At 51.8% G+C, this 18,341-nt stretch overlaps 7 protein-coding genes across 7 annotated transcripts; 3 read left to right on the forward strand and 4 right to left on the reverse strand.

The window, feature by feature from the left end:
• Positions 1-122: 122 nt before the first annotated feature.
• mvp1 (sorting nexin Mvp1) lies at positions 123-6,464 on the forward strand (the record flags this gene model as incomplete). Its single annotated transcript, XM_073770989.1, has 8 exons — positions 123-174; positions 230-2,859; positions 2,908-3,556; positions 4,068-4,544; positions 4,600-5,349; positions 5,408-5,550; positions 5,608-6,201; positions 6,255-6,464. The coding sequence occupies 8 exons, from the start codon at positions 123-125 to the stop codon at positions 6,462-6,464; spliced, it is 5,505 nt and encodes a 1,834-aa protein (XP_073631208.1).
• A 1,210-nt stretch (positions 6,465-7,674) lies between these two features.
• BDV14DRAFT_151884 (Na+/H+ antiporter Nha1) lies at positions 7,675-11,465 on the forward strand. Its single transcript, XM_073766574.1, has 2 exons — positions 7,675-7,717; positions 7,827-11,465. The coding sequence occupies exon 2, from the start codon at positions 8,045-8,047 to the stop codon at positions 11,273-11,275; it is 3,231 nt and encodes a 1,076-aa protein (XP_073631209.1). The 5' UTR covers positions 7,675-7,717; positions 7,827-8,044; the 3' UTR covers positions 11,276-11,465.
• Positions 11,466-11,655: 190 nt separating this feature from the next.
• BDV14DRAFT_197032 (FAD binding domain-containing protein) lies at positions 11,656-13,633 on the reverse strand (the record flags this gene model as incomplete). Its single annotated transcript, XM_073772582.1, has 2 exons — positions 11,656-12,955; positions 13,017-13,633. The coding sequence occupies 2 exons, from the start codon at positions 13,631-13,633 to the stop codon at positions 11,656-11,658; spliced, it is 1,917 nt and encodes a 638-aa protein (XP_073631210.1).
• Positions 13,634-13,997: 364 nt separating this feature from the next.
• BDV14DRAFT_197033 (ankyrin repeat domain-containing protein) lies at positions 13,998-14,939 on the reverse strand (the record flags this gene model as incomplete). The annotated part of the gene is made up of 2 exons (XM_073772583.1): positions 13,998-14,441; positions 14,523-14,939. The coding sequence occupies 2 exons, from the start codon at positions 14,937-14,939 to the stop codon at positions 13,998-14,000; spliced, it is 861 nt and encodes a 286-aa protein (XP_073631211.1).
• A 15-nt stretch (positions 14,940-14,954) lies between these two features.
• BDV14DRAFT_167600 (uncharacterized protein) lies at positions 14,955-15,742 on the forward strand. The gene has a single exon (XM_073767713.1). The coding sequence runs from the start codon at positions 15,267-15,269 to the stop codon at positions 15,567-15,569; it is 303 nt and encodes a 100-aa protein (XP_073631212.1). The 5' UTR covers positions 14,955-15,266; the 3' UTR covers positions 15,570-15,742.
• BDV14DRAFT_167601 (uncharacterized protein) lies at positions 15,723-16,357 on the reverse strand. Its single transcript, XM_073767714.1, has one exon. It carries the CDS (start codon positions 16,054-16,056, stop codon positions 15,742-15,744), a length of 315 nt encoding a protein of 104 aa, XP_073631213.1. The 5' UTR covers positions 16,057-16,357; the 3' UTR covers positions 15,723-15,741.
• A 576-nt stretch (positions 16,358-16,933) lies between these two features.
• Positions 16,934-18,192, reverse strand: BDV14DRAFT_212023 (Pfs domain protein). The gene has a single exon (XM_073776220.1). It carries the CDS (start codon positions 18,077-18,079, stop codon positions 17,243-17,245), a length of 837 nt encoding a protein of 278 aa, XP_073631214.1. The 5' UTR covers positions 18,080-18,192; the 3' UTR covers positions 16,934-17,242.
• Positions 18,193-18,341: the final 149 nt, after the last annotated feature.

An 18,341-nucleotide genomic window follows, 5' to 3' on the forward strand; every position in this document is an offset into this window, starting at 1 on the left:
ATCCAACAGCTGTACTGGCTTTCTGCCTCAGCACTTGAATTGAACAGCCTTTGATATCTCAAGCCAACCCACTTTTCTCTCCCCGAGCAATGATTTTATGCTCTCTCGTGGGCAGATAACCAATGGCCATGGGACAAGGGGAACAGCGCGGCTTACATGCGTTCTTCGGGAAAGGTAGTTGCCTCTCCTTTGCAGCATGGATATCTACTTATGATTGCAGAATTTGGAGCCTCTACAATTCCATCAGAGGCCGCGCATGATGTCTTCCTTCGTCCCACCGCGCTCGCATCCAAAGGATCACATATTTCACAACAACCCCTCGCCGCACTTGATCACGACCTAAATGAAGACCGGAGGAAGCGACGGAAGACCACTAACGATGCGACGGAGCCCTCAGGAAGTGGCACTATAACCGACGATGAGAGCTCGGAACAAAACCAGGGCAATAATCCAGCTGCAGTTGAGCCTGGCATCACAACAGGCCCGACTCCAGGAACTCTGGTTTCAATGGAGATCCCTTCGCCGTCGCGAGAAGGAAGTAATCAGCATCACCCACCCACCGAGCACATGAATGCTATATCTGAAGATTCAGTGGAGAAGAAGCAGAAAGTGATCAAACTCAATGCAAACGGGAAGCTTCTCAGCTCTCCAGTTGCGGACAAATTTACGGATAAATCGAAAACGAGAGGCGGCAAGCGTGAAAAGACAGCTTCTAAGAAGGAGCCTGAGAGGAAATTGGTTATTGTGAAGTATACCAACATAGAAGGAGTATCACCAAATCTCGGACAGCAGATCGACGAAATCTTATGCGGAAAGAGGAAACACACCGTTGCCCAGAAAGTGGCTCCTAAACCTACAGCCGCCAGTAAACCACTATCAACTCAACCTATGAAAGCTACGCACCCATTCTTCTTGAAGAAAGCTGCACAAAAACCAGAGCAACCACCACAACAGGACCCAGGCCCGAGTTCGTCGGAAAATGCACTCGAAGCAAATATGCCTCAGAGAACACCATTCTTGAAGCCACAATTCTCTTTCAAGCATACATTTAAGAAAGTTCCGGACCCTGTACACCCACTCTGGCCGCCTCATGGGCTCACACATGTGCGAGACGATGATGGAACCACCTCTTACAATGACACCGGGAGCTTCCTCGAGACAGACCGCAAAAAGTCCAAGACCCTTGCTATCCAAGTCAATGATGACGAGAGTGTTCTTACCCTCTTCAAGAGTTTAAGGAACAATCATTCGGCTTTGAGAGAGCCCTCTAAACAGATCATGAGCGGCAGGGCTCTGCAATCGATAACGTCCGAACGATTAAGCAGAAACCTTGGTAATCTCGATGCAGACAGAATCCTATCTCCAGACCTCTTTCATCCAGCAATTGCAAAGCTCTACGAGTCTTTGACGACCTCAATAACTCCTTTTGACCGTGGAGAATATGAGACCCAGGCATGGGCTCAGAAGTATGCGCCCAGCTCAGCACAACAGGTTCTTTGCGCTACCAAAGAGGCGCTCATGCTTCGCGACTGGCTCAAACATCTGATTGTATCCAGTATTGAAACGGGCAGTTCGTCCAAGGAGATCGAGAAGGCAAAACGAAAAGAGGAAAGGAAGCGCAAGAAACGAAAGAAGGCAGAGAAGTTGGATGGCTTCATCGTGTCCAGCGAGGACGAGGCGAATGAGATGGGTGAAATTTCGGGCTCTGACGATGAGTTGGCGGGCGATGTGACGGTCTCGAATAAGCGAACGGTCATTCGTACGGGAGATCTTACATTCAACTTGAAATCTACCGAGCGAGGGCGGATGACGAACGCGATCCTCCTTAGTGGTCCGTCAGGCTGCGGGAAGACAGCATCCGTGTATGCCGTCGCGAAAGAGATGGATTTTGAAGTCTTCGAAATCAACGCAGGTCAGCGCCGCAGTGCGAAAGACATACTGGATCGCATTGGCGATATGACGCAAAATCACCTTGTTCACAACTTGCACGACAACGACAACAAAGATCCGCAGGCCGGTGAGATGGAAGATGTGAAGCAGAACAAGCTAGCGGGATTTTTCAAGTCTTCTTCGACGGCCCAGAAGCCCGCAAAACCGAAAGCAAAAGCCCCTTCTCCGGAAACCACGGTGAAACAGGCGCGCAGCCAGAAGCAGTCTCTAATCCTTCTTGAAGAGGCGGACATCTTGTTCGAGGAGGATAAGGTGTTTTGGTCTGGAGTTCTTACCCTGGTCAACCAGTCCAAGCGCCCAATCGTGATAACCTGCAACGATGAGAGCCGTGTTCCTCTTGATGACATTTCTTTTCATGCTATACTGCGATTCAGAGCGCCGTCGCAAGATTTGGCCGTGGACTACCTTCTCCTCATGGCTGCGAACGAAGGTCACATTCTGGAGCGGAGGACGATTGAGCAGCTCTATCTCACCACCGGCAATGACCTGCGAAAATCTATAACGGAGCTGAACTACTGGTGTCAAATGGCCGTGGGTAGTGAGAAATCAGGACTCGATTGGTTTATCGAACGATGGCCGCAAGGGGTTGACCTTGACTCGAACGGAGATAAGCTGCGGGTACTAAGCACAAATACCTACGATGACCATATGGGATGGTTTAGCCGCGATGTCATGATCAGCCCCGGTCTAGCAACCGAGGTTGAGCTTCGCGAGGAAGCCCTGCACTGGTGGCAGTTGAGTCTGCAAGAGGCTGAAAGCATGGAGGATTCACAGCATGCTCTACCCTTCCTGGGCTCGGATGCGTCTAAGCTCGAGCGCCTTGAGAATTTGGGTTTTCATTCTGAATATATGGAGTCTAGGAGTGCACTCGATGTTCTTGCTGCTGCTTGCTCTCTGGACCTAGAAAAGGTATGTTCCATTGCTATATTCTTTTCCTGACATCTCTAACTTCAGCAGGACAAAATCGACTTGTCTATACCCCCAATCACAGAAAAACAAAAACTCAATTACGTCGAGGGATCTCAACTGCTACACGCTGACCCTGTCCTCGATTATACTAGGATGACGGTGGATATCGGAAGCACCTTTCAATGTCTTCTTGGAAAAACCTTGCGGCAAACCTCCGAAGAGCAAGACAAAGAACTGCTCCCCAGAAGGATGATGAAAGCAATATCCAGTCATAGATCAACCCGTCCTCTGGAAAATGAGCTACTCGCAGCGGTGATGCCAGTCGTGAAGCCAGGATGCGAGCTTCCGGCGGCCAACGGAGGCGCAGAACTTATGTTCGAGCATGGAAAACGATCAATCGCCGAAGACGTCTCTCCTTGCATTCGTGCGATACTGACTTTCGACCTTCGGCTTGAACAGTACCGTCGAGACCTCAGTGGCCTTCTAACTGGTAATGAGAGAGGTGCCAAGCGCATGCGAACCACGCGAGCTAGTCGAGCAGCACTAGAGGGAGGCAACAAGGCAGAAACACGGAAGGAGAGATGGTTCACCAACCCCTTTAACGTCGGCCGTGTATTGGCCACAGGCAAGAAGGAATGGCAAGATCTGCTGGTTCAGAACGGCTATTTCACAGTGCCCGTGGCAGGAGAGCAAGCCCGTGAAGATGTTGAGGCAATGTCAGGAAGCGCGAGCGAGTGATATATAAAGCTACGACTTGATGGACTATATTTAGAGAAAGTTACAATTAGATATAATGAAAACATGCACTTCTTATATACTGTTTAGCCGCACCCATAGTTAAAGAGGGAGCTAGTGGGCCAAGAGTGGACTAGCTCCGCGTGAGCCACCGAGCAGCACTCTAGCAGCAACTCCAACTCGGACAATCGACATCATCCCCTCAAACCGCGTCACCCTTCTTATCACCACTGGGAAACCACCTCCCTTTCCCAGACTTCCTAATAGTAATTTTCTTCTGTTACCACCAATCGCGCATTGTGCTCGATTTTGGTGGATTTATCAATTACCTGACCCGAGTCAAGCCGACCGTCCTGCCTGCCGCCTGTCTGTTATCAGCGCCGACCGAGCTCCGTCTCCTCATCCTATCCCTCCACCACCACCACCACCGCTCGCTCGCTAATCCTCTATGTCCCTCTTCGGCACATCGCCAGACGACTCAACGCCTGATCCAGGTCGGAGGTCCAAGGCCTCTCTTTTCGACGACGAGCCTTCATTCGGCGGCGGCGGTGCCAACAACTTCGGTGGCTCCTCCCTCTTCGCCGACGACGACGGCCTAAGTTCGCCGTGGAGTCACAGTACCGCAAAACGCACATCCAGAGAGCAATTGGTCAAGACGCTTCTGCCGGACTCCGATGTCCCCGAGAGCTATATCGACGCGTATGACCTCGTGCTGAGTGCGGGGGAACGAGCAGGCAGTGGCGCTGGCTTGACCTCTGTACGGGAATTATTGTCTGGTGGTGGACTTTCAGCGACGAATCAGGCGAAGATCCTTAACCTTGTCCTTTCTGGTGATACGGACCGCTCGAACGGGCTGAGTCGTGGGGAGTTCAATGTCCTGCTGGCTTTGATTGGGCTTGCGCAAGAAGGCGAAGACTTGACATTTGACACTGTTGACGATCGGCGGAAGAGTATGGCTCTCTTCGCCTCTCACCCTTACTTAAAGACGGAACTAATCAATTGCAGAGTTGCCGGCACCGCGAAGCTCGTATTTGGACACCCTGCGCGCAAAGCAATATTCCGCCATGTCTGCCCCGTCGCAAGAGCGCCCTGCTACTCCTCCTGCGCCCTCCGCTCCTTCCGCTCCCGCACAAGAACCGGGGTCCGCCCGGTCGCGTCGATCTAGGAGAGAATCTATCGGTGGTCTTGACGCAGACCCGTGGGGAAGCCCCGACCTACATCGTGGTCACGGGCATGCTCAGAACGAACCGGAACATGGTACACTGAACGGATATGGGAGTGTTCGGTCTGGGACAAACGCATGGTCCAAGGCGAGCGATGGGGAGACCCTCGGGCGATCTTCCAATGTCAATCACACCAACGGTCGATCCGAAGCCCCCATGTCCACCAGCGCGGAGTCTGGATGGGGAGACTCTTTTCCACAATCTTCGACTGGTGAAGGTATCGGTGGACCCGTGCGGTCGAGTATTGGGGACTTTGGTCGCTCGGGGAGCGATCTAGGCGAGGCGAATGCCAATCGTCGCCCGCTGAACCTTGGACGTGTTCCAACCCAAGTAAAAGAAGTGGTGACAGTGACGCTCTTACAAGAGAAGGAGGGAATGTTCATGTTTCAACATCGCAACTACGAGGTGAAATCGGCACGCAGGGGAAGTACAGTGGTTCGGCGCTACAGTGATTTTGTCTGGCTTCTTGATTGTCTTCACAAACGATACCCATTCCGTCAACTTCCTCTTCTTCCACCAAAGCGCATTTCTGGTAAGTCAAAGCGCAGCTTGTTGCAAGCTCTCCTCTTAAACTTACTCACTGTTTGAAGTCAATGGCACTCACCTCTCAGCGGATTCCACTACATTTCTCGAGAAGCGTCGGCGCGGCCTCGTACGGTTTACGAATTCCCTTGTTTCACATCCTGTCCTCAGCCAGGAACAGCTCGTCGTGATGTTTTTGACGGTTCCTACGGTATGCTCTTCCTATTTTTTTTTTTTTTTTAACAAAGTCACCACTAACGTCAAAAAGGAACTCTCGGTATGGCGTAAGCAAGCGACGATATCTGTTCAGGATGAATTTGCTGGTCGGGTCCTGCCTCCCGAGCTAGAGGACTCATTACCATCTACCCTCATAGACACTTTTGACACGGTTAGAAGCGGTGTTAAGCGATCGGCCGAGGTCTATATCAATCTGTGTTCACTTCTTGAGCGGCTGGCCAAGCGTAATGAAGGTCTCGCCGCGGACCATTTGCGGTTTTCGCTCGCTCTACAGTCTCTCACAGAGATGACCAAGGACACATACGCGATCGATACGAATGACGTACCGTTGTTGAACGAAGGTATTAAGGCCACCGCAAGACATTTGTCTGCCAGTCAGAGTCTGCTAGAGGATGAGGCACGGGCATGGGAAGATGGGATGCTGGAGGACCTGAAATGCCAACGAGACAACCTAGTTAGCGTACGGGAGATGTTCGAGCGACGGGATCGATATGCGCGTAACAACATTCCCCAGTTGGAAAAGCGAATTGAGACCAATGAGCGCAAGCTCCAAGACCTGCGGGCGCGGCCTCAGGGAACGGTCAAGCCGGGGGAGATTGAGAAGGTGGAGGAGTCCATCTTCAAGGTGCGTTTTACCATTCCATGAAGATTCGAGAAACTGGCTGACACGTGCTGTAGGACAAGGAATCCATTGTACAACAGCACGCTCGCGGGGTATTTATCAAGGAATGCATCCGCGACGAACTTGTGTATTTCCAACAGACCCAATACCACATCAGCCGGTTGCACCAGGACTGGAGTCAAGAGCGCGTCAAGTACTCGGAGCTGCAGGCTGATAACTGGCGGTCATTGGGAGACCAGGTGGAAGGGATGCCGTTGGGCGACTGAGTTGAGTGACAGGTCTGCTGCGATTTGGGGCCTCTGCCACTCGGGTCTGCGGCCCTGCAAGCTTGGGATGAGGAGGGGGGACTATGTTATATTGTTATTGGTTTTGCATGATGTTTGTCATTCCTTTGCGCATGGTTTGGTTCTTGTTGTTCGTTTAGCCAGATACACTTCCATCTATTTCCCCATGAGACGTATCCATATGACTGCCTTATCTCTTTGTGCTCACTGCTCAGCCGTTGAGCCGGCGTTCGGGATAAAACCGGGCTCGGAACTGGCGAACCTTGAATCGCCCGGTCTTGGCCAAACGGAGTCTAGCGTGTGGCTGGCCCACCGTATAGCGGGTCGATGCGGCATTGTTCTCCAATGAGCTCGTGGCATTCTTGGCCTTACAAGGCTGGGCAAAGATCAACCTCAGGCTGCCACTTTCCCAGTTATGCGCATCATTCTGGGAAAAAACACGCGGCAAGGGGTACGTGGGTGTGACCGGAGAATACAGGCGAGCAATGGAATAACGGGGATGGTGTACAACCATGTGGCATTGATTGACAAAATGGCGAGGGGCACGAGGCAGCTGCAAACTGCAGAATTACCCGAGTTCGTCAACAGAGCAGGGCGCCGCTGCATGGGCCTCGGAGATACGTCACTCTGCTGATGTTGCATCTTTGCGCAGCTTCACTGCTCGTGAACAATCAATACTGTTCAATTCTGGAATCGAGTGTCTTTGAGACACTCATAAGAGACTTTCAATCAGTGTTTGTTTACCAAAAGCCATATTCAAAACATCCTTTTGTACGTTCACGTAGGATGTACACTGTTGACTGTAGGCTTCAGACCGTGCCAAGACCAGCCGAGCGGCACCCGTTCCGGACTTGAGACTCCCTCTCTCCCTCCTCTGGTCCTCTCCAGTCTTCGCCGAGTCTCCTCCCCATCTCACGCCCCAGAAAAATAAGCAACGGTGCCCCCAGCGCCCTCCTCATTCGCCAGATTCCGTTTTGTCCAAGACGCTATGCTCCTCTCTCACTGGGTCTCGCGCTCGATGGTCTTGGTCTTCGCTTCGTAATTTTCGGGCCTTCCTCTCTCCTCCCTGCTGCCGAGACTCTCCTCTCTTCTTGTCTCTTCTTGTCTTCTCTTGTCCCCCTCTTGACTTCTCTTGACTTCGCTTGTCCTCTTGTCTTCTCCAGTTTCGTGCGCCGTCCTTTCGCTAGGCCCGCATCTTAGGGTCGGGCTTGTTTGCGTTTACTGAGCTTGCGTTTGTACGTTCTGCCCGCCGTCGCCTGTCCGCTCGCTCTTCCTCCGGTCGCCCTTCGGATTTGCGGTCGGACTCAAATTGACCTGATTTCGCTAACTTGCCCTTCGCTCTAGGCATCTCTTACATTTCGCATCGATACAGCCGGATCTCCCCGCGACAAGGAATGACCGCATCCGCATCCCCATAGTTTCGTGGCGACTTGTTTGATTGTGATGATCCGGCTGGTACCCGACTCTTCTTTGAGGATTTAGACGGGGATTCCGGTGATCTTGACATTAGAGGAGTTTAATTGGATCTTTTCAAGGGTATACCGAGGTTATAATCTATCATCATGGCGTGGGATCACTTGGATATCGATAAGCCCCACCTGGCGTACATGATCCTGGGAGGCTTCACAGGCCTGTTCATGCTGTGCTCCCTCTTCGTCAAGGAGAAGCTGTACATTGGCGAAGCTACAGTAGCGACGATCTGCGGAATCATTTTCGGTCCGCATGCTGCGAACCTGTTCAATCCGAACGAGTGGGGGAACGTCGACAAGATCACGTTGGAATGCTCTCGCATTGTCCTTGTCGTGCAATGTTTTGCCGTCGGTGTCGAATTGCCCAAGGCGTACATGGAGCGTCATTGGAAATCGGTTTCGCTCTTGCTTGTCCCCGTCATGACATGGGGTTGGCTTATTACCAGTTTGTTTATCTGGTGGTTGATTGAGCCTCTTACTTGGTTGGAGTCGCTTGTCTGCGCTGCATGCGTCACGGCTACTGATCCTGTCCTTGCGTCGTCTGTTGTCGGTAAGGGTAAATTCGCGAAGCGTGTCCCGCGCCATTTGCGTGATCTTTTATCCGCCGAATCGGGGTGCAACGATGGCATGGCTTTCCCTTTCATTTACCTGTCTTATTACATTTTACACTACCGCCCCGACACGAATGCTGTCGCGCTTCACTGGTTCTGTTATACCATTTTGTACGAGTGTATCTTCGGAGCTGTCTTCGGATTCACGATCGGATACCTTGCTCGCCATGCGATCAGGTTAGCCGAGCGCAAGCAACTCATCGATCGCGAGAGTTTCCTCGTGTTCTACTTTGTGCTTGCTCTGTTCTGCGCTGGTTCCGGAAGTCTTCTCGGTCTAGATGACTTGCTGATCGGTTTCGCGGCCGGTGTTGGTTTCTCCAACGACGGTTGGTTCACGGAGAAGACGGAGGAATCGCATGTCTCCAACGTCATCGATTTGCTGCTCAACTTGGCGTACTTTGTGTACCTCGGTGCCATTGTCCCCTGGGAAGACTTCAACAATGCTGACATTGGTCTCAATGTGTGGAGACTGGTGGTTATCGCCATTTTGGTCATCTTCTTCCGCCGCATACCTATCATGTTGCTCTTGAAACCGATTATACCAGACGTGAAAACATGGCGTGAAGCTCTGTTCGCGGGACATTTCGGACCCATCGGTGTCGGTGCCATCTTCGCTTGTATATTGGCTCGAGCTGAGTTGGAGACTGGAAGTACGCAACCCGAGCTGGAGTCCGAGTTCCCTCAGCCTGGAGGGCATAATTACTATGTTATCCAGATTATCTGGCCACTGACAACTTTCATGGTCATTACTTCTATCCTGGTGCACGGCTCGTCTATCGCCGTGTTTACTCTTGGAAAACGCATCAATACCCTTTCGATCACCTTGTCCTACACCCAGGCCAACGAGGAAGGTCCATCATGGATGAACCGTCTCCCTCGTGTCCAGTCCCTGGCCAAGGGATCAATGTCCTTCCGCAAGGCCGAGGACTCTGAGGAGTCCAACGAGCCCGAGTATCCTCCTGGAACTCTCCCGCCAATTGGTCTCCCCGGGAACTTCCTCCGCCGGCAGCAAGAGGACGACAACGGTTCCCCAATTGGCAAGGTGTCCAGCCGTAAAGCCCGCAGACGCAGAAGAAAGGCCGACGGCGCCGGTGGACCGATCAGTCAATCCGCCATTGCACCTATGCGGCCATCGGAGGTTGAATCCGAAGACGCTGAAAAGGCACTTCAGGAAACCGACTCTAGTTCCTCGCCGTCATCACGCCACAAGTCTCGTCAAGCTAGTGTCAATGTCTTTGTCGAAGGCGGCGATCTCATCTTCGAGGATCGTGATGGTAATGTGCTCAAGACAGAACATGTCGGTCACATGACCACAGAAGAGCAGACGCGCCACCTCGAGGCAGAACGTACCAAGCTCGGCCTGGAATTCTCTCACTCCCGCCCTGAAGACAAGCCCGAGGCCTCAGAAGATCAGCCCACTTTCGGCGACCAGGTCGAGGAAGCCGTCGGCGAAAAGACAGATCATTCAGTCGACAAGGGCCGCCGCCGCTTTGGCAAGTGGTTCACCTTTGGCAAGCAGCGCGAAGACACCGAGAAGGCCGACGACGAGAAGGAAGCCGCTAAGAAGGAAGAAGAGAAGACTGCTAAGCCTACTAAGGGCAAGGGTCGTTCCGCTCACGCCTACCAGTTCGGTAACACCATCATTGTCGAGGACGAGGATGGTGAAGTTATCAAGAAGTACTCTATCCCATCTGGCGACAAGCCCGAAAACAAGGGCAACGCCCCCGTCCGCCGCGGTCTTGTCCGCATGGGAACCTGGTTCGGCAAGGAAGAGGAGGGTGAATCCTCCGCTGCAGCAAACAAGAAGTCCTCTGCAAACGAATGGTTAGCCGACGACGGTCTCCGCTTCACCCTCGCCAACGACGACGAAGTCGGCAAGCGCGGCGTCGAGCACAAGGGCAAACGCATGACCAAGCAGCAATTCGCCGAGCAGATTCGTGGCCTTGCACCCAAGGCGCGCCAAAGCGTCGTCGAGGAATCCGATGCCCCAGATCACGTCAAGGAAGTCGCACGCACTGAAGCCGAAGATGCAGGCAAACCCAACCGCCGCATGTCAGCATCCAAACTCGCCGATGATCTCCCTCCGCCAAAGGAACAAACCAAAGGACAACCCCACGACGACATCAACGACTCAGCAAGCACAGGCTCCGAATCAGGATCCGAATCTGAGCTTGAAGAAGCACCAGGCCGAAACGTCGCCGACGCCCTTGCCCGTATTGCCGCTGGCACAGCCGCCTCGGAACGCCGTACAAACCTCAGCCCCGTCGCCGAATCCCGCCCATTGTCCCCTCGTGCCCGTGAACGCCGCGACTCAGAAGACGACGGCACAGAACGTGTACCACCTTCTCAACTCCGTGAGGCAGCTGGTTTCGCTCGTCCACCGCAAGAAGCAGACCTCGACGACACAGGCGAAACACCCGCTGAGCGACGCCGTCGTCTCGCTGCGTTGGGCGTGAACTCCGATGACGAGGACGATGACGATGAAGACGACGACGACGACGACGACGAAGCCATCGAGGACTCTGAAGATGACGGCGAGGCGCGCCCTGTTCCTGGAAAGGTTTCTTTTGCGGACGGCACGAAGTTGTCCGGTGGTAATACATACGATCGTGAGGGGAACGGCGGGTCTTCTAGATCTAGAAGGAGACATCGCAAGAATGGGTCCAAGTCGAGTATTTCTTGGGGTGGGGTTAAGGGGGGGAAGGAGGAGTAGTCTCTTTGACTCCTATCTTCTCTGCTCTGATTTACTGGGATTAGGCTTTTATCCTGATACTGATACTTGACTCCTTTACTGTTCGAGTGTCCCATCCTCTCCTGTCAATTCTGGATTCTGCACACTGCATGCATGGTACGACGGTACATATCATATTAGACACTGTAGAAGCTACTCGCTAGTTTATTGGCTTGATTGGCTTCGTGTAGATACCTATTTTATTTTATTTTCATTGCACACTGACTGCATGCATTGCATCGTTACTTTACCTGTCCTGTTACCTTGTACTTGTTTCCGTTTTGCGTAGACCAGTTAGCTATCAATTCTTGTAATAACCCAAATCAAATCAAACCAAACCAAACCAAACCAAACCAAACCAATCAAAGCTTCGATTCTCTTCCTTTCCCTCCTTTGTCATTGTCTTTGGCCTCGTCGTTGTCCTCAGCTTCGCGCACAATATTTGGCTGGTCATCACGCTCGTCACCTCCCCTCCCGTTTAGACCCAGTGCCGCAACGACATCAAGGAACTTTTCTTCCTCGGGGTTCTTGGACTGGGTATACCCTGGCCGAGCCATGCTTCCTGAGACAATCGATAGGATAGTCTCTGCCTCCCTTGCATCGGGACAGTGGTTGCCCCTCCACGCAACGTGCGTATCTGGTCTAACGAGGATAAGATCCCGTTCCCAGATTTTGTGCGCGTGGGGTTCGTTTGTCAGGACGATGTGTTTGAGTGGGAAGTTTAGTTTCTTAGCGGAAGTTAAGAGCGTATCTGCTTTCTTCAACTCGTCCGCGGATGATGGGGAAGAGGTCGTGAACTGGATAAGCGTCCATTCTGGTCCGAGGAGGTCATAGATACTTGTTTTCCTATCTGAGAGGAAGACGTGCGGTGCGCGGTGGCCTGGTTTTGTGCTGGGGCTATACCTTGAAACAATCCAGGGTACATCAGCGGCATCGCCGCCATCAGCGTCCGGCACGATACAAGGCGAAAATCCATATCGCAAATCCAGTTCAATGCCCTCATCAAGCGTGTCAGGCCCTGAAGCACGAATGAACTTCCTCAATGCCTCTCTGACCTCCCTCCCCTTCTCAGAATCCTCGTTCAAAACATCCCAGTGAAGCTCATACATCTGTCCCAACTGGACATGTTCCTTCAAATGCCGATGAGACCGAACAAGAGCACGCATCATCATGGGTCGTCGTTCAAGGTTGTAGCTTTGCAGGAGTAAAGGGCCGCCGTACCCCTTGGTAATTGCTGCAAGACGCCACGCAAGATCAACTGCGTCCGCGACACCGCTGTTCAGTCCGTATCCGCCGTGTGGGGGAGAGCGGTGCGCTGCGTCGCCGGCGAGCAAGACTCGACCAGAGGAACTGATGTAGGAGTTCGCGATTGAGAAGCTAGGTTGCCAGATACTGTCGGCCAGGATAGTATCAATCTCGAATTTGAATGGTGTGAGGCTGCCGCCTAGGACTGAGTAGACTGCTTCGTGGGGAGATATATGGCTGGAGTCGGCGGTGTCTGAGGCAGGTAGCGGGTAATGCGCTGTGAATGTATCCTTGCCATCTTGATCGATTATGAATCCTGAACCGGCAGGGAAGGCGTGCCAGAAGCGGGCATTTTGGGCTGTTAGGTAGTTCGATAGGGCTGAGGAGCGAAAGTGAACCAGGTAGAAGCGCACGGGGCTATAAGTATGCGGTTAGTTACCTTTTCCTGGAAGAGACGGTAAGTCCAGGGACATCATACACAGTCCCTCCAATCATCCCAATACCAGCATTCCTCCTAACACCGCTGCGCCCACCATCGCAGCCAACGAGGTAAGATCCAATAACGGCCCGTTCTATCCCATTCGTATCCACAAACCTCACTTTCACGGTGTCACCCTCCTCAACGTGCGAGATATACCTCCACCCACCCCGGAACCCAATATTCTTGTCCTGCAAGATAGACCCTCTCATCCAGCGCTCGAATACGATCTGTGAGCACCTCTGCTCGGATTCAACGGAGTAAGACCCATCATTCACGGATTCACTCTCCTCGCGCTGCTCGTCGACGCTGGGGACGCTCCACCGGCCTAGTTCCTTCCCTTCTGGTGACAGGGAAGTCATGAAGACGCTTTCGAAGCGCTCATTTGTGCTGACGGACCCTTCGAGAGAGCGGTATGCATCTGCTAAGCCTAGATGACGGAGAAGTTCCATGCTTCGGCAGTTGGTGAGGTCCATCTTCGGGAAGCGGGTTGTTTCATTCGCCGGTTTCGCCTCGAAGAGAAGTGATGGGATCGAAAGACGCGAAAGGGCATGCGCAAGGAGCATTCCAACTGGGCCAGCACCGACAATCAGTACTGGGTCTTTTGAGGGCTCCATGGTTAGCATATTGGTGGTTGTGGGTTGGAGCTTCGTGTTCGAGGGATGGAAAGGGATGTTGACACTGATTATAACCCGACAAGAGAAAGGACCCTGCATTTAGGTTCATGATCAGTAAGAACCCAATAAGTCACTTTCAATGTCTTGGCGAACAAAGATATGAAGACGCCGCTCATTGATGGGCTCAGCCCTAAGTACCACTATCGAGAATCACCGTAAGCTTTCTTTGTGCACAGACGGTGATCAACACAATGATTGACCAGCATACACAAAGCCGAGTCATGTAGCCCCTGGTGTAGGGTATTTGTTTCAGCGATTCTTTGTTCTTGGAAACTTGAAATTGATCTTAGAGTCGTTCTTGTTTTCAGTAACGAAGAGGAGGAAATTTCCCGCCTCGCAGGTTCATCTTTGTTACACCCTTCAGTTCTGGTGGCAGAGTCACCTCCAGATCAACGCATACAGGAGGCCAAACCCTAACCAGGCCGTCCAATCGCCGCATGAAAGTAACGTCAGTGACATAGCCCTCCTCATCAGAAATGAGCGCCCCGTCGACGGTGACGTATTTCACCTTCCAGTATGCGTCCCGAACAAGATTCTGGCCTTCAAGCTGCCGATTGCGATATCCTGCATCGAATAATTCAATATCGAACTTTGTTGATTCCAAGTTGAACCAATGGGAGAAGAATTGGACCTGATTCCAGTCAGGATTCGCTCCATGCACATCCCCAGCAGGGTAGAGAACTTTTGCCTCTCCCGCAGAGGAGACAAGAACGTATGGCTTTAACAGCCAACCTATATCAGCGACGTTCTGGACTCTAAATGTCACTGGGCGCCGTGGATAAAGGCACCTGTTCATCAACGGGGAAGTATGTGTATTCAATAAACATACCCCCTCCAGAAACCCTGCTCCAAAGGCTACTTGAGATGGCACGAAACCACGATTGCATTTAGCGTTTGCCTGAGCTCCTTTGGCAAGAAGCATCTCGCATACAGCTAGATTCGGCTGCTCGCCTTCGCAAGCATCATGCAGGGCTGTCCTACCAAAGCCGCCGCGCGTTTTCGAATTTGCACCAAGCTCTAATAAACTATCGGTCAAGGATAGGTGTCCGGTTTGCACCGCGATAGATAGCGGTGTTTGACCGCTATTGTCCTCATCGTTAATCAATACTTTGACTTCACCACTTAGCACAATATGGTACAGCAGAGACCTGCCTCGGCTGTCTTTTAGTGTTCGAAGCATATATCTGCCATACCTGTCTTTTGCCCCCGTCCGAGCAATGCGTTCATGGTTTAGAAGAAACACCATAGTTTCTTCGTGCCCTTGATTGGCCGCAACAAGAAGAGGAAATCTATATCTCCCCCTCCCCTTGATTTTACGGGCGAACCCCTAGATACTAGGTATTTGACCCAAGAAAGCAGTCCTTTTTCAGCAGCGTAATATAAGATGGTTGAATAATGATCCACGCTGACTGGATCTGCGAGACTTAGCCAGCGCCTCCAGAAAGCTTTGTCTTTAAGTTGATCAACAACCAACCCGGAGTAGATACCGCTCTTTTCACAACGTGTTGCATGAATGATAAAAGCATCCAGGGCGTAAAATAACAATGAAGAATGGTCTTCCAGGGTTTGAGATATGGCAGCCCCTGAATCAAGGCTTTCGACGTCCGTTGCAGCTCGCTTCACGGCACCAGTCTCAGCGGCCAGGATAGGCTCCTGTAAATACTTTTCCAGAATGAACGTATCCAGGTTGTCTGTATCCAAGCCTCTGTTCGGCACACAATCCTCAGCTTTGGGGCTGTCTCTGGGAGAAAACAGTTTCGATTTTTGGAAGTCATCAACTAACGTCAATCCGTACTGCCCGGAGTGGTTTGAGGCTGATGAACCGAAACTGGCCTCACTGCGCGTTCGCTTGCCTTTCTGTTTTCCGTCTATCTAATTTGATTTTTGAGATGTCTCGGTTTCCTGGCGTCGTGTTATCAAAGCGTCCAATTCAGGAATGGTTATGTAGCGAAGACAAGTGACCAAAATGTTGAGGTCTCGAATCCCCTGTGAGCGAGCGACAGACGGATCAAGGATGCTGAAACCTCTCCCCGAATAAAAGAAATCCGCTACCGAGCCATGAATGACACGAACCACTCTTGTTTCTCCTTCGTCGCTATTGAGTGAGCCGGCTTCGCCACAGTGGAGTTTCTATCCCCAAAGTCTACCTGCGTTTGCTGAGACTTGACCTCGACAAGTCCTCTGGAAATGCTCCGAATCTGTCGCTCTAATTGGTCTGCAGTTTCTGTGTAGTAATTCGAGTCGCGCCACTCCTGCAAGGATGTTGGTGGGTTGTCCCTAATCCAGGCAATGATGTGATGCCATTCTAACAACCGAAGCGGTTTCGCAGCAAATACTGCCCAAGAGAAGAATTTGGTCGTCATTTGCGTAATCTGCGAGTCTATGCGAGACAGAATCAGTTCAGAAAACTGGTCTAGTTCCGCTGGTACCTCTCGCAACCCCTGTTGTAAATGTTTGAGACTCTTGCCGTCATCGTGACGGCCCAAAGGAAGGTGCCAGCAGATCTTTCAACAATAAGCGTTTTTAGTTGCATCCAGTTTGCATCTTCACCAGTGCCGGCTGCCATGAACCTTTTACGTACGTAGTGACAAATGTCCTCGGCATTGAGTTGGTCAATCCTGACTTCGGGACATCTTCCGACACTGACCTTAGGATAATCTCGGCTTGACAAGCATATATTCAGGTTAGCACCGACAAGAGACGCTGTCTCCGTCACTTCGCGAAAGAACAATGCTAGCTGCCTCATATCGTGAACACTACATTCGTGTAGGTCATCCACAAATAAAATCGTCCTAGATGATCGAGGCGCACTAAATATGACGCTCAAAAACGACTTCAGCTCATCCTCATTCCACTGAACTTCCTCTCCAGTGTTCTGATATCTATTATCATAGATTTCATGGAGCTTCCGTAATTCATGACGGTCAGTTCGGAGCAATTGATGGAGCAACGAGCGAAAGAGGTCCAAAGGGGTCAACCGAGCATCGCTGTCCTGCGTATTATATGAGAACATGGCGATTAGGGTGCCGCCTTTGCATTGCAACTCTTCCATAGCTCTGAGGTATGCATGCTTAATGAAGGCAGATTTGCCCGAGCCCAGTTTTCCCTTGACCCAGATGAGGCCGCGGTGAGTATCTGTCTGCTCTCCGCGGTACCAGCTGTCAAAATACTTGTTCTTGAGAATTTCATTCCATGTCGCGTCAGTTCCAAGTCCCCGGAAGACACGCGGTGTGTCACGGTTGACGGATAGTAGTGACCGCAGACAGTCTGTCCCGCGGATATAAGTTTGTTTACCCTAAACTCACAAACAATACAAGATATAGCAACGAACGTATCTGTCTCTGTCGTCTTGGAATGAGCCGTATGATCATGACGAGTCTCCTGTGTTCTAGAGGGTTCCTCAGCTATATCTGGCTGCGTAGCTGAGATAGCCCGTATTCGATCAGCTAAATTGTGGGAGGTCACTAAAAGAAGCTCTTTGGCATATGCGGCGGTAACTGCCGCTGCATATGGCTGCCACTCATCGTTCTTGTGCGAGTCGGCATAGTCTCATATCCCCCGTATGACAAGACACGGATAATTGTTGGCCAGGCCAGCTGCCTCCATCTCCACGCAGCTTGCCCCTAACTCAAGCCCCAGGGAATCTCTGACATCACTATTCTTGACCAACTGATTTTCCGAAGCTATTGTTCCATAATGAACCACAGGTCCTTTATTTTTTCTTTCAGGTCGACAAATCAGCCATGAAGTGTCGCAGTTGCTGCACGGATTCCCATCATCTACATGGTGGTACTTTGTGTGGAACAGCTGGTCCATGCGATCGTGGTTTATGCAGAATTCTCGCATGCTCGGATATCTCGTCTCAATCGCATCTACATGTTTGGATGCCTGGCTGCCTTCCATCCTGTGTATCGCCTGTAGCTTCGACACGGCTGTCGCTAGGATCTGAGGTGGCCGGTTCAAACTCCCCGTGCGCTTGAACTTGTCTCCGTGAATAGTCTTTCCAATATCATACTGGACAACCCCTCCGTTGGTTGAGTTACTGGTAGGAAGACCGACCACAACATCCCCCAAGCGAATCTCAGCATCCCGACTGGGTATTCCTCCACCTATCCCGACGAGCAAACCAATTTTGACGGATCTGAAACTCGACAACAACTGCATAGCAACCGTGGATGCTGAGGCAATGCCATACTCCCCACTAGGCAAGCAGGCTATAGCCACGTTATGTTCCCCAATTCGCCCGAGTATATAGGCATTATGATCGTTTGGTTGAACCGCGAGGTCTTCGTGTATTCCGTCGAGCATGGCTTTCGCAGCGGCCATCTCCAGCGGGAGCGCGCATATCCAGCCGACGGTGTACTCATCATGGCGCAGGGTTGGCATGGTCAATCTGAGGGTCTGGGGGTATACTGTTATTGCAGCACTATCGATGAAACTCAGCTTGTGACATCGACTGCCTGATCAGGAGCGCACAGTCGACGGTGCTGGTACTGACGGGGCATAGAGCAGAGTACAGGAAGGAGAAGAGCAGGGGTGGGATGAGGCGCGACCTGGACGAGGCTGTCTCTGCGCCCTGTTGGTTGCTTTTGCGCCATTCCGTATTCGATGCTTAGCAGCCCAATATCAACATTCGAATCATCAACGG

Source organism: Aspergillus stella-maris (assembly GCF_047715825.1).
Source record: "Aspergillus stella-maris strain CBS 113639 unplaced genomic scaffold BDV14scaffold_9, whole genome shotgun sequence".
Taxonomy (NCBI): domain Eukaryota; kingdom Fungi; phylum Ascomycota; class Eurotiomycetes; order Eurotiales; family Aspergillaceae; genus Aspergillus; species Aspergillus stella-maris.